The sequence below is a fragment of the Hyperolius riggenbachi genome, chromosome 5 (assembly GCF_040937935.1).
Source record: "Hyperolius riggenbachi isolate aHypRig1 chromosome 5, aHypRig1.pri, whole genome shotgun sequence".
Taxonomy (NCBI): domain Eukaryota; kingdom Metazoa; phylum Chordata; class Amphibia; order Anura; family Hyperoliidae; genus Hyperolius; species Hyperolius riggenbachi.
In genome coordinates this window covers 255,731,393-255,746,298 of record NC_090650.1, presented here as the reverse complement: position 1 = coordinate 255,746,298, position 14,906 = coordinate 255,731,393, and the positions used below count along the sequence as shown (strand labels likewise).

The 14,906-nt window shown below is 40.3% G+C and overlaps 1 protein-coding gene across 1 annotated transcript in view; it reads right to left on the bottom strand.

Moving 5' to 3' along the window:
• The window catches only part of EXOC2 (exocyst complex component 2), a 290,595-nt gene that overhangs the window by 166,981 nt on the left and 108,708 nt on the right, over window positions 1–14,906 (bottom strand). The window contains exons 7-10 of the mRNA XM_068236811.1: window positions 10,239–10,384; window positions 9,910–9,991; window positions 7,535–7,637; window positions 2,616–2,734 (exon numbers count right to left, since the gene is read on the bottom strand). Coding sequence (XP_068092912.1) covers window positions 2,616–2,734; window positions 7,535–7,637; window positions 9,910–9,991; window positions 10,239–10,384 — 450 coding nt within the window. The remainder of the gene's footprint in view (window positions 1–2,615; window positions 2,735–7,534; window positions 7,638–9,909; window positions 9,992–10,238; window positions 10,385–14,906) is intronic.

Sequence of the window (14,906 nt, the reverse complement as noted above, 5' to 3'; positions counted from 1 at the left end):
GAAAATGACGACATACTATCCATTTGATAGTATGATGTCATTTTCTGTCAATGCATTTTTGTAAATGTTACTGAACATTGTTAATTTAATGCTAAAGCTTGATTTAAAGAAAATCGTGAAAAAAATCTAAAATCACAATTTTTGACAGAAAAAATTGCAGTTCAATTTTTTCCTAAAATCGTGCAGGCCTATACTACTGTGTAACAAAATAAACCGGAGACAGATGACATTAAAGATTTATACATACATGGGGCTTCCCCCAGCCTCCTTCAGGCTAATCAGTCCCTCACTGTCCTTCTCCGCCACCTGGATCTTCTGCTATGAGTCCAGGTACTTGAGCCAGTCTGGCGTAGTGCGCATGCACACACTCCGCCTCCAGGAGCATACACCTGTGCAGCACTATTGCACAGGTGCAGAATACTCCTGGCTGTGAGAGCGGCACGCGGCTGGCTGCGCTGACTGGCTGAATTACCAGGAGTCATAGCAGAAGATCCAGGTGGCGGAGGAGAACCAGCATCAACGCAGAATTATTTCCACCTCATTGACCATCTCTATTAGTGACACAGCTACACGTCAGGTTTTATTCTTACAGCATAAATGTTATTTAGTGTATGTATGTATGTATGTATGTATGTATGTATGTGTGTATGTGTGTATGTGTGTATGTGTGTATGTGTGTATGTGTGTATGTGTGTATGTGTGTATGTGTGTATGTGTGAATGAGTGAATGAATGAATGAATGAATGAATGAATGAATGAATGAATGAATGAATGAATGAATGAATGAATGAATGAATGTATGTATGTATGTATATATATATATATACATATATATGTGTGTATATATATATATATATATATACGTATATATATATATATATATATATATATATATATATATATATATATATATATATATATATATATATATATATATATATATATATATATATATATATATATATATATATATATATATATATATATATATATATATATATATATATATATATATATATATATATATATATATATATATATATATATATATATATATCCTGTGTACACATTATATACACTGTACAGTCACAATCAGATATGTATATCTGACTTTAAAAATACGGGAGCTGCTTTATTGAAGCAGCACAAGTACCGTAGCTATTTTTGGATTGGTTTATTTCATTTTTGTGGACTAAGCAGAGCTATTACTGTGTATATAAATTATTTATGATAACTATTATCTGAGAAATACAACATTAAATCAGATTTTCTATTTTAATTACAGTTTAAATCATTAGGAGTCGGTGCATTTTCTCCCGACTCCAGGTACCCGAAAATTGCCCCGACTCCAAATCCACAGCCCTGTCTAAAGGATTCTCCTATAGCACTTATGCACATCAATATAGAAACGTAGCCCTTTGGTCACTTTTTGGGCATTCTGGAGTAATACTTACATCTGGCAAACATGCACTATAACCCTTGTAGAAGGAGTAAGGAAGTACAGGTGAACATTTTTTTGGGAAACTATCCTTGTACTTTAACTTCTGCTGACAAAAAATATTTTCACAACGAAAGAGAATATGTCCTTGTGAGGGACTATTCGCAGATTATTCACCAAAGGGAGGTGTATTTACCCAAATTATATCTCAAACTACATACAAAAATTTTAAAAAATTCTTTGTTTGTGACTTGATATTCACCGCAATCATTTTTAGAAACAAAATGATGTCACATTAAATCTGTGTTCACATTCAGATCAGTGGAAAGTGTGCAGAGAAATCCTGCCCCTGTAATACATTGCAGAGTGCTGACAAGAGGTCCCTCCCCTTCCCTTCCGCCAATCTCACATCCACAGCTACCCACCAGAATGCAGGAGGAAACAAGCTAGGGAGGGACTGGAATACTTGTTCCAGAAATTGGGTTTCTGCCATTCTGGCACTGCACTCCTACGTGTTCTCTGTGTTCTTCGGGTCCTTCTGCTCTGTCTTATCAGCCCCCTTTGTGGCCAAAGACATCTAGCCACACTAAGGGTTCTGCTGTCCAAAACTGATATTTAGTTAATTGGCAAGTAAAGGCTGATTATCAGCAGTGGCTTGTGGAACTCAGAGCAAGGCCGGATGATGGTGGCACCAAAGGGGCCTGGAAGAGACAGCAGAAGGACAATGGTTGAGCAGTACATGCACAGCCCAATAGTTGGAACCAAGATTGGTAGCTAAAGCAATCCCCCAAGCAATACATTGATAGATGTAGGCATGGCCTTTTACATGCTAAAAGAACAATACTTTCAATTATTCATGCATAAAAGTTTGGCAACACATTTTAGTGTTAGAGAATGCCTGCTCCACCAGATTCTCATTTCCTCCTTCTGTCTGCTCACTAACCGCTCTCTCCCAAATCACTCTGAAGTCAGGTCTCCTCACTAGAGGCAGCCATGCTAGGCTAACAGCAGGAAGGCAAGGGAATAGGTGACAGAGCAATTGTTCTCCACCATGCCTATTGTGACTTAAATGAGAGTCTTTTACTCTGAGGGCCGGTTCACACTCTGCGCTTATATACAGTATAAAGTGCCTAAACTGGGGCTTTAATCATTTCCATACAACATGCTCCATTCTTGCCTTTTAGTTCTTTCACATATCCATCTTTACAGCTGTGCATAAGCTGAACAATCCACTTGTGCTGCGCATCAATACACTGCCAAGCCGGGTCACCCGGAGCGTGGAGTTCGGAAAGATATCTGCAAAAACAAAATCAGAGATCAAAAGTCAGTTGCTGACTAGAACAACAAAGCACAGCAGAAGGCAAAGCCCATACACAGCCTGATTTCCCTGCAGTCTTGGGATGGTTCAGTACACTGGCTATGCCTTCTGCTTTACTTGCAAATGCACCTGTAGGACTACTCATCCCTAGTACTATTCTTATATTTGGCAGAAATATTAGAGAATATTAAGAAAATCAAGCAAACTAGACAAACCAAATGGCACAAACAAATTTATAAAAGAAAATCTAGAGAGTAAACAGAAAGCTCATGTTACACACAATAGGCTACACTTCTGGAAAGAGACAGTACATAGATTGCAAGAAGATTCTCTACATTAACTATTTAACAATTTAGTAGAAATTGGCAAATCGTACACACAAATGAATGAGGATCTAGTGTCCACTACAGTCAAAAAACAGCTTGCAGAGGATTCCCAAATGTGTTTATTATGAGTGTTAAAGAGACACTGAAGCGAAAAAAAAACTATGATATTATGATTTGTATGTGTAGTACAGCTAAGAAATAAAACATTAAGATCAGATACATCAGTCTAATTGTTTCCAGTACAGGAAGAGTTAAGAAACTCCAGTTGTTATCTCTATGCAAAAAAAGCCATTATCTCTACGACTTTCAAAGCAAAGTCGTGGAGAGGGCTGTTTTAAGACTTTTATTATCTCAACTGTTAGTTAACTATTTACTTTTCCTCTGGCAGAGGAGAGGTCATTAGTTCACAGACTGCTCTGAAAGAATCATTTTGAATGCTTCGTGTTGTGTAATCTGCACATACTAGAGAATGATGCAATGCTAGAAAAAACACTATATACCTGAAAATAAAAATATGAGAATATTTTCTTTGCTGCTAATCTTCTAGTAATTATTCATAGTACACAACCAATTCATTATATCATATATATTTTCTCGCTTCAGTGTCTCTTTAAGCAACGGCATTGCTGCACTCAGACATACAGCATTTGCTCAGCAACTCCATTCTTGGCTATTAAAGGGATACTGTAGGGGGGGGTCGGGGGAAAATGAGTTGAACTTACCCGGGGCTTCTAATGGTCCCCCGCAGGCATCCTGTGCCCATGCAGCCACTCACCGATGCTCCGGCCCCGCCTCCGGTTCACATCTGGAATTTCAGACTTTAAAGTCTGAAAACCACTGCGCCTGCGTTGCTGTGTCCTTACTCCCCCTGATGTCACCAGGAGTGTACGGTGCAGGCACAGTCCATACTGGGCCTGCGCAGTATGCTCCTGGTGACAACAGCGGGAGCGAGGACACGCAGGCACAGTGGTTTTCAGACTTTAAAGTCTGAAATTCCAGAAGTGAACCGGAGGCTGGGCCGGAGCATCGGTGAGTGGCTGCGCGGGCACAGGATGTCTGTGGGGGACCATTAGAAGCCCCGGGTAACTTCAACTAATTTTTCCCTGACCCCCCTACAGTATCCCTTTAAGTAAATGTAAACTTTTCAGTTTATGTAATACTGTACGTACAACTATATATTGCTGGTCTTTCCACCTCAAGATTTTCTATGGGCCGGTTTCCATACCCGAATCGGATGCAGCACTCGTGCTTCTGTAAAGCTGCAGTGGAATTGCTATAGCTATGCCATGTATAGCTATAGGGATTTGGATGCCCGCTGCGACAAACTGCAGCATGCCGTCTGAATCGCATCCGCAATCAGCAATCCTAGTGTCTGAATAGGCAGCGTTTCCTCATCCAGCTCGCATGTGGGGAAACGCTACATATTCAGACGCGGTGGAAAGGGGCCTTAAAGGGAAGGTGCAAGCAGCTGAAACAAACCAAATCTACTTACCTGGGGCTTCCCTCAGCCCGTCAGCCTATGTGTCACTCGCCGCAGCTCCGCTCCCAGCCGATGTCCCAGGTTGCAAATGCCGACCTCACTAGGTCAGCATCTTCTGCGCCTGCCTTAGCATGCCGCTCGTGATCGCACTCACGTGATCTGGAGTGTGATCACATGAGCGCGATTGCGAGCAGTGCAGCCACACACTCGCAGAAGATACCGTCCTGGCGAGGCCCCAGGACACCAGAGCTGTGGCTGAAGGACAGATAGGCTGCCAAGGGCTGTAGGAAGCCTCAGGTAAGTAGATCTGTTTTGTTATTTTTTTTAACTGCTTGCACCTTCCCTTTAAGTCTTTTGTCTCATGTTTTGTTTCTTATAACAATATGATGCTCCAAAAGATTCTAAAAGAAACCAAGAAAAGTCTTTCTACAGTAAAATCCCTGTTATCCAGTACTCCGTTAACCAGAAGTCTCAAGAAAACAGAAAAAATCCTGGCCTTGCAAGACGCATAAATCAATCGATCTTCAGTAGATCTCACCATGAAATCTATTGAAAATCTATCAAACTGCAGCGTTGCACTGCTTGATACCGTGCAATGCTATGGGTCAATCTACTGCCGCTCTCCCACCCCCTCAGAAATTTACTAAGCGGTTGATCTTGATGTGGCTTCGTTGGTTTGCAGATAACCAGCAGATTTGATCATAGTGATCAACTCTGCCAGTAAAAATCGATGTGTGTATGGCCTGCTTTAAAGACTGGAGTGATAAGTATACAGGCTCTCTGTGAAAAGTTATCACAAAACTTTAGTAAGGACATGTTCTTTAGTAAATTGAAATTTCAATTAACAACTGACATGTTGTGATAAGTTCTGTCATCAACTGCTAGACTGTTGTACAAAGGTTGTTTTTAGACACATAGGCCTCAATTCATAAAAGGCTTTGCGGTAAAAAAAAATCTGGGAGGGAAAATACCGCATTCAGTATTTTAGACCTTTATGTGCTAATTTATAAAGATTTCCATAGCTGCCTTTGAAGTTCGGTAAATTACCGCAGCCCGTTGGGCGGTACAGCAGAAGTGTGGTGATATCTCTCTTTTGTTACAAGCTGTAATTATGGTTCCCTGCACAGACTTGCAGAGACTTCGGCTCCCTGCACAAATGACTCACACAGACTTCGGCTCCCTGCACAGACTACTCACAGAGACTTCGGCTCCCTGCACAGACTCACAGAGACTTCGGCTCCCTGCACTGACTCACAGAGACTTCGGCTCCCTGCACTGACTCACAGAGACTTCGGCTCCCTGCACTTTGCATTGTTACGACCTCACCAGAGGTGTCGGTAATTATCGTCAGGCTTACCGCTTGTTGAAGGCTTTATGAATTGACATTTGCTGACAATTTACTGACATTTGTTGGAGGTAACTACAGCCAAGTCGGTAATTTTCCTCACTGCTCGGTAATTTCAGTTTTTCATGCAGTAACAGCCTTTATGAATTGACACTTTGCTAAGTGCTCGGGAAAGTCTGCTGTTTTCAGCATTACCGCATGCGGTAATGCTTTTTGAATTGAGGCCAGTGTGGCAAGCGATTTGATTGTATGTGTGTGGGTAATGGTTGTCTGTACAATGCTCAGATAGTAGTTCCATACTCTTGGCTACTAGGGTATCTGTGTTAACAGGTAAGAGATAGGTGAGTGGTGTAGACAAGGTGCATGACAAGTGAGTGGTGTAGACAAGGTGCATGAAAAGTGAGTGGTGTAGACAAGGTGCATGAAAAGTGAGTGGTGTAGACAAGGTGCATGACAAATAAGTGAGTGAGTGGTGTAGACAAGGTGCATGACAAATAAGTGAGTGAGTGGTGTAGACAAGGTGCATGACAAATAAGTGAGTGGTGTAGACAAGGTGCATGACAAGTGAGTGGTGTAGACAAGGTGCATGACAAGTGAGTGGTGTAGACAAGGTGCATGACAAGTGAGTGGTGTAGACAAGGTGCATGACAAGTGAGTGTTGTAGACAAGGTGCATGACAAGTGAGTGGTGTAGACAAGGTGCATGACAAGTGAGCGAGTGGTGTAGACAAGGTGCATGACAAGTGAGTGAGTGTTGTTGACAAGGTGCATGACAAGTGAGTGGTGTAGACAAGGTGCATGACAAGTGAGTGTTGTAGACAAGGTGCATGACAAGTGAGTGGTGTAGACAAGGTGCATGACAAGTGAGTGAGTGGTGTAGACAAGGTGCATGACAAGTGAGTGGTGTAGACAAGGTGCATGACAAGTGAGTGAGTGGTGTAGACAAGGTGCATGACAAGTGAGTGGTGTAGACAAGGAGCATGACAAGTGAGTGGTGTAGACAAGGTGCATGACAAGTGAGTGAGTGGTGTAGACAAGGTGCATGACAAGTGAGTGGTGTAGACAAGGTGCATGACAAGTGAGTGTTGTAGACAAGGTGCATGACAAGTGAGTGGTGTAGACAAGGTGCATGACAAGTGAGTGAGTGGTGTAGACAAGGTGCATGACAAATAAGTGAGTGAGTGGTGTAGACAAGGTGCATGACAAGTGAGTGGTGTAGACAAGGTGCATGACAAGTGAGTGGTGTAGACAAGGTGCATGACAAGTGAGTGGTGTAGACAAGGTGCATGACAAGTGAGTGAGTGGTGTAGACAAGGTGCATGACAAGTGAGTGAGTGGTGTAGACAAGGTGCATGACAAGCGAGTGAGTGGTGTAGACAAGGTGCATGACAAGTGAGTGAGTGGTGTAGACAAGGTGCATGACAAGTGAGTGAGTGGTGCAGACAAGGTGCATGACAAGTGAGTGAGTGGTGTAGACAAGGTGCATGACAAGTGAGCGCTGTAGAAAAGGTGCATGCGGATAAATTCTACTGCCCTTTAACTATGAACACAGAAATTCTGGTGTCCTATCAGTGCAACCCACATCACACATTTCTAAAGAATAAAGCAGAGTAGAATGGCTTTTGTACCTGATGTAGCGTTTCTGGTCATGCAGAGTTGATGGAGTTTCCAGTAGCTTACCCAAAAGTAATTTTCTTAGAGCATCAATTCTGGTCTCTACTTCCGCATACACTACAGCAAGAAAATAACAAGAGGAAAAATATAATAATAATAATGCTATCCCTTTATAAAATATGCCAGCTGTCAATCTTTTGGCTTCAGTAGTGTCTGAACCACACGCCTCAACCAGCATGAAGCCAGTGGTGGTAGAGAGGTGTCAGATCAGCTGATCTGTATATTTGTGCTTGGTCAAGGATTTAGAAAACATTGAATGCTGGGGATTTGCATAAAGCCAAACAAGTAGCATAAAAAAGGCAGCAGTCCTTTCCTCCAAATTCCACCCAATATAGGATTTCATGATCACATATCCTGGCTTCCAGGAAATTGGACATTCTATAAAAGCATGCCCCTCCCTCTGATGCATCTTCCAGCCCTTTCAACTGAGAGAGAGTGGTTGTAACAGGCATGCAACTTCCATTAGAAGCAGAGAAAGGAGTAAGAGGCATATACAGGTATTCCCCAACTTGCGAACGCCCGACTTACGAACCACCCGCCGATATTAATGGCATGAATTCAGTGTTTTCATGGGAACAAGCCCCCCCCCCCCCCCCAAATTTTCAAACTGGACTTTTAGTTTTTGAGAAAAATCAATTTTAAAAGAGTCAAAGAAAAATTGGCTTTTAAACTTGTATAAGCAGGCACAGAGGGCAGAGGTGACACAGAGGGGGGACACTGGAGACACAGGGGGGCACAGAGGAGGTACAGGGGATAGATATAGCACATTGTTCCGACTTAAGAACAGATTCAGGTTAAGGATGAACCTACAGTCCCTATTTCGCTCGTTAAGTGGGGACTAGCTGTATCAGGTATAAAAAAACACACTGCCTCTAGGTATGACTATTGTATACCCTCTACCACCATTTCTTTAGATTGTAAGCTTCAAGGGCAGGGCTCTCTCACCCTTTTGTGTCTTGAAATTTGTTATAATATAATTTATTCATCATGTAACTTTTGTCACTGTAAGTACCAATTCTGTATTTTGTACAAATTCTGTATTTTGTACGAGAATTCTTGCCCGAGCATTTAGTGTTGCCCCAATGCATCAGTAGCCCCGGGTGTTCTCACCTAAACACTGCCTGATACAATTGTTTTATCCCACACTCCACCCACTCTGTCATGCGCCGCACTTTGGCAGTCCAAAACCCTCCGCAGTGAGATCTTGTTGCAAGCCTGCAAGCTAGTGATGTGTGTATTGCCTCATCCATAAAATGTCACCCAAGGGATCGTGCCCCAATCCCTGCCCAGCACATTAGTCTGAAGTGTGTATAAGGCTAGGGTGTATGAGGAGATGTTTCCTTGTTCAGGAGGATGAGAAGGAAACTTAATGTGATGCATAAACAAAATAGCAGACAAACTTCATGGAATGGAATCCGCACTCTTGTGACAGGAGAAAAGTCCACTTATATTGAAGCACAAGACTCATTCCAATTATTTGTTGCTTGCCTGGCAGAGCCTCGATCCTACTGGTAATGATCTCTTTGTCTCAGATTGAGTTGTCAAACGATACGACCTATTTGTTTGTTTTTCTGAATCAAAAGATAACAAGTAAAAACTTCCAGATCGGTGCTGCACAAGTCTTTTTTTTACTTCATTTTATTAAAAAGGATTATTTGAAATTCACAGCTAGACTTGAAAGGGTTAAGCTTGGTGTAGAGCACGCATACATTTTCTTGTGATTGAGCTTATTTGAAATTCTTCTGATTGAAATGGAAAGACAAGTTTCAACAACAACGCGCGTTGTGCTCTGTTTGGAGCACTGTTGGTCAATGTCCTACAATTTGTAGGAATAATTTGCTGAACTGGACAAGAGACTTTTTTTCTTTGCTGATTTTCAACACCTGTTCTGATTCATCAATCTTTGACACTCCTGCCAGCTAGTTTCTGGCAGAAACACTTTGCTTACATCTCATACCTATGTAAAATCATTTTGAGGCCTGGGACCCACTAGCAGTGCTTCTCGTGTGATTTGTATAGCTCTTGCTAATGCAATGCTATGGGTGACTTTTAGAAAATCACATCCTGCAAGTGGGATCACACCCATAGCATTACATTAGCAAGAGCTTTACAAATCACACATGCTTAGAAAATCACTGCTAGTGGGTCCCAGGCCTTCAGTTTAAAAACGTTTTTTCGTTATTCTTGTAAGACAAAGAGCTAACTAAAAACACAGGGGTTTTTTTTGTTTGTTTTTAACAAAATTAAACATTTCCCTTTATGCAGAAAATGCTTTAATACAATTTCACTTGCTCCCTATATTAGCAGAAAAGTTATATACATTTCATACCTTTCTTAAAAACATCGACCTCGGTTTTTCCAAACAAGGATTTTGCTTTTTCATAGTCATTAATGACAACGTCATAGTCCCCCTAAGCAGAGGAAAATGTATATTATTGAGCAAAATAATTCACATATAAAGGAAGTAAGGCACTGCGCTTCTTAAAAGGTTTTACGTGAAATGTTATAGCTAGTCTTGCCATGTTTATGTCTGCATACTGTTTCCATGCTAGCACAACATCACTAGGAACGTCGTGAGTGCATTCTATAGGACGCTGAAAATATACAACAAAAGTTTGTGGAACCATATGATTAAGCTTAGTCTACATCTAAATTTACCTTTTGGATGTTTTTCTCAATGTTTAGTGGAAGGTTGAACAGAAATTTAAATCGTTGGAGAACATTCAGCGCATTGCGAGTAGAGTCAGCTTTATCCTTTCTCCCAAGCACTTCTTGGAACAGAGTGTCTGCTGTTGTACTTGCACCTGACAATAAAAAGTAAAACAGCATGGTAAACTAAAAATAGACAGGTTATAAACTTGGCAGCTTAAACAGTGCGTATGATTTAAAAAAAAAAAATAAACATCAAAAAAATATCTTCCCTGAAAACTGCTGGATAAAAATCACAAGAAGTTCTGGAGATTCACGCAACTAAAATCTTAGGCAACTTGAAAGTAAAGTGAGGCGAGTTCCTGAGCTTTCATAATGGGTCACTGAAGACATTTCTCACATTGGAAAATGACAGGAAATAGAAGAAAAAGGATCCATTTCAAACTCTTAACCCTTACCTAAAAAGTTCTCCACAATCTATTTCCCTGTACATCGCCTCACTAGTTTCCAGATACCAACCCAACCGCAATCTCAGATCTGCACACAATCTTTTTTGCCCTCCTGTAGAATCATCTCCTCGCATTAACGTATACAAGATTTCTCAGGTGCTTCCCCCTCCTCTGAAATACCCTTTCACAACACATCCATCACCTTCCAAACCTTTGAAACCAAGCTCCCTGGAAACTTACTATTTCTGACAAGCATTCACTCTCAGGCCATTCCCCCTGCAACGTCTGGTTGTACTCCTGACCAGATAACCTAAAAACACATGGCCTACACTAGGTATACATATTATATACTACTACACATTTCGTTCCCCTCACCCTTCATTCCTTTAGATTGTAAGCTTGCCAGAACAGGGCTCTCTCATCCTTTTGTGTCTTGGAATTTGTTATACCGTTTATTCATTATGTTACATTTGTCACTAATTACCGATTCTGTATTTTGTACCACTGTCTATATTTGGTGTACACCTTTGTCTGTCTATCATACACCCCATATTTGTTACTTACTTTCATCGATCTAGTATTTTTAGCACTTTTGCATATATGGTTGAGATAAGAGGAATATTAGGAATTCAAGATTGGTTATTTCTCTACAGAAAAAAAAATCCACTTAGAACTACTTGCCTCCAATGTGATCACAATAACATATGAGTTAATTACAGAAAAAAAACGCTCCTATTGTTTCAGCAATACTAAAGCTAGCCACACACATTTCAACTTTTCTGTTTGATCCTACCCCAATTCGATTAAAGTGACCGGATGTACCGAAAAATCAAAAGGTTTTTTGCCTTCAATAGAGAAATCTGATCACATTTCTGGTTTCACTTGATTTTTTTAGTGAATGGGGTCAATTCATAAAAGGCTGTAGGAAAAAAAATTCTGCTCTGGAAAATAGCGCATTCAATATATTAGACTTGTGTGCTAAGTCATAAAAATGTTCACAGGTGCGATAGAAGTGCGGTAAATTACTGAAGCCCATTGACAAAAACCTTTGCGGTAGCAGCAGAAGAGAGTGGAGTGTGTCTGTGTTGTTACAAGCAGTTCCGTGCAGTGAGGGCATTGCGAGGCATCCAGACATCCCTTTAGATGTACATGTTTTGTTATACAGCCTCTGCTTGCTTTGCATGTGTCTAATAGTCTTTAACATTCTATTTAATTGCCACAGCTTAGATTAACTTCCAAGAAACCTTACACATGTCATGCTTAGGTGATTTTTCGCCACTGGCTCCTACTTCTCTTCAAACAGGTACCCAAGAGGTTAAAAAGACACACAGCCTAAGGTATTCAGGGGATGCCTGTTTTGTTTCAATTCCAACATTCAGACTTGCAGAAGACAGGGGCTGTTTCTATTGGCTCCCTGCTTCTGTCAGTCACAGCTGCCTAGGCTTCTGCTTGTGAGTCACGGCTCCCAGCACAGTCTCTGCACTCTTTTCACTACTTCAAAGCAGACGATATTGCTTTGTGGCTTTACCGCTTGTAGTCAGCTTTATGAATTTACATTTACTGACATGTGCTGAAGTAATTACCACACAAGTTGGTAATTTACCTCACTGCTCGGCAATTTCAGCTTTTCATGCGGTAACAGGGATATGAAATTACATTTTCCTAAGTGCTTGGTAAAGTCAGCGGTAATGCTTTATGAATCAACCCCAATGTGTTGGAAAAATCCGGCCATCTTTACCACGAATTGTATGGTGTGTGATGGATAGTCATATTGTAGTCAACCTGAATAAATTGTACATAACTATCTAGTACATACCAAACTTTATTTGTTGTTTGTATAAATAACAAAAAGGATGGAATTATGAAAGTGTGTATGTGTGTGTATAATGAAAAGATGGAAAGAGTATGTTACAGTATACATAGTGTGAAAATAATATACATGGAATTGTGTTTTTGTTCTTTTTAAAAAAAAAAAAAAAATATATATATATATATATATATATATATATATATATATATATATATTATGTAACTGTGTTGTACTTGGTTTATTTATGTAATTAAAAAACATAACTCATTGTAGCAAAATAATGTGTGGTATTCAGCGGTGTTCAGTTGTAATTGTAATGCTAAACAGCAAATGATTGCATAAGATATTAATAGATGTACAGGGGTGGAATGTGGTGATAAATGTCAGTGGAAAATGTAGTTCAATGAAAAAGCAAAATGATCAAAAGTTGATTATTGAGTGAAAGGTTGCCATGCAGGAGGGTTTTCTAACCAACAACTTTTTCTATGTTTACAATCTTTTTTTCCTGAAATTGAGGCAATCTCAAATAACTGAAACTTTAGATCCGATTGGTCAAATTGAATAAAAATCAAAAACTTGTAACGTGTGTGTGACCACCTTAAGGCACATGTAACAATATTTGACTATAAACAGTTACGAACAGGCCCAATGAATAATTTATACATCCGGACTAAACTATTGATTGGGCAGTCAATGAACATACCATTGCGCTTAAACTGTACACAACTGTAACAAGAGGGCTATGGATGCTGCCTTATTTATTTCCATTTCAGCCCGTGGGTATTTTTCACCTTATGAACGAGAGGAACCTCCCTATTATTCCCCAATAACATTATCACTACTTCTCACAAAGAAATGATCTATACCTTGTTTTTTTCCGCCACCAATTAGGCTTTCTTTGGGTGGTACATTATGTTAAGAATTCTTTTATTCTAAATGCATTTTAACGGGAATAATTAAGAAAAAAATGTGAAAAAAATCATTTCTCAGTTTTCAGCCATTACAGTTTTAAAATACCACATGCTACCATAATTAAAATCCACACATTTTATTTGCCCATTTGTCCCGGTTATTGCAACGTTAAAATTATATCCCTAGTATAACGTATGGTGACAATATTTTATTTGGAAATAAAGGTACATTTTTTCAGTTTTCCATCCATCGCTAATTTTTAATTTATAATAATATGCTCTCTTGACATACATATTAATTTATTTTTATTCCCTAAAGTCAGTAAGTGTAATTTTACTATTTGGCCTCAAAATATTCCCACTGAGCAGATCCTATTAGCTTACAATCAGTACACTACATAGGAAACAATGTGTTGTAACATTGTAACTAGGGAAGTGACGCAGGCAGCGATCACGGTGGCATGCAGGGAGATTAATGAATGGGCACTTTGTTCCCATTCATAAATCTAACGATCGGCAGCGGAAAGCGGTGGCGGAAGGAAGCGCGGCGGCTCTGTGTTTATTCTTGGCGGACATGTATGGATTGGCACAGGGGACTATTGTCCAATGCAGCCAATCCCCCCTGCTACCGGCAACATCGTGATCGCGGGCATTTGCCCGCATGATTGCCCTCAAAGCACCCCAAATTGCAGGGATGCGACTAGCGCGTCCTTGCGGCTGCCGCTGTGTAAGGGAGGCTCACGTCCGTGCAGAATAAATAGTTAAACATTACCAGTTGCCTGGCAAAACTGCTGGTCTATTTGGCTGCAGTAGTGTCTGATTAACACCAGAAACAAGCTTGCAGCTAATCTTGTCAGATCTGATAATGTCAGAAAAACCTGATATGCTGCCTGCTTGTTCAGGGTGTATATCTAATAGGATTAGAGGCAGAGAATCATCAGAATAGCCAGGCAACTGGTATTGTTTAAAAGGAAATACGTATGGCAGCCTCTGTATCCCTCTCATTACAGCGGTCCTTTAAGATTAAATCTGACAGACATCAATTGAATTTGACGTTTGCCATAATTTTGTGCAAACCCACCTCTCCGTTGCACAACAAAGCAGATAATATTTTCCACCTCAACGCTGATTTCACACTGCCAATCAGTATCAGGGAAAACAGACGTTTTCAAGCATATTTACTGCTACTGAGTCTGCATGACAGGATTGGTGAGCTGAGCTGTGCAAGGTTGATTATAAAAAAGTAGAATGTGAGTAGCCCTGTCCCTCATAGTATGTCATTGCTGAAATACCAGGACCATTCTCTATACGCTACTGATAATTACAGGGCAAAGACACAACTGCTGTAACTATGTATGAGCTGCTCTTCCACATCAAGGTAAACAGGTAAGAGCGATAACTTATCATATATCTTATCAGCTCTTCTTTGGCCATAGTTCTTCCTCACAAATCATTTTTAACCCCCTCCACCCTCAATAAACACCAAACAGGCAATGAAACATGAAAA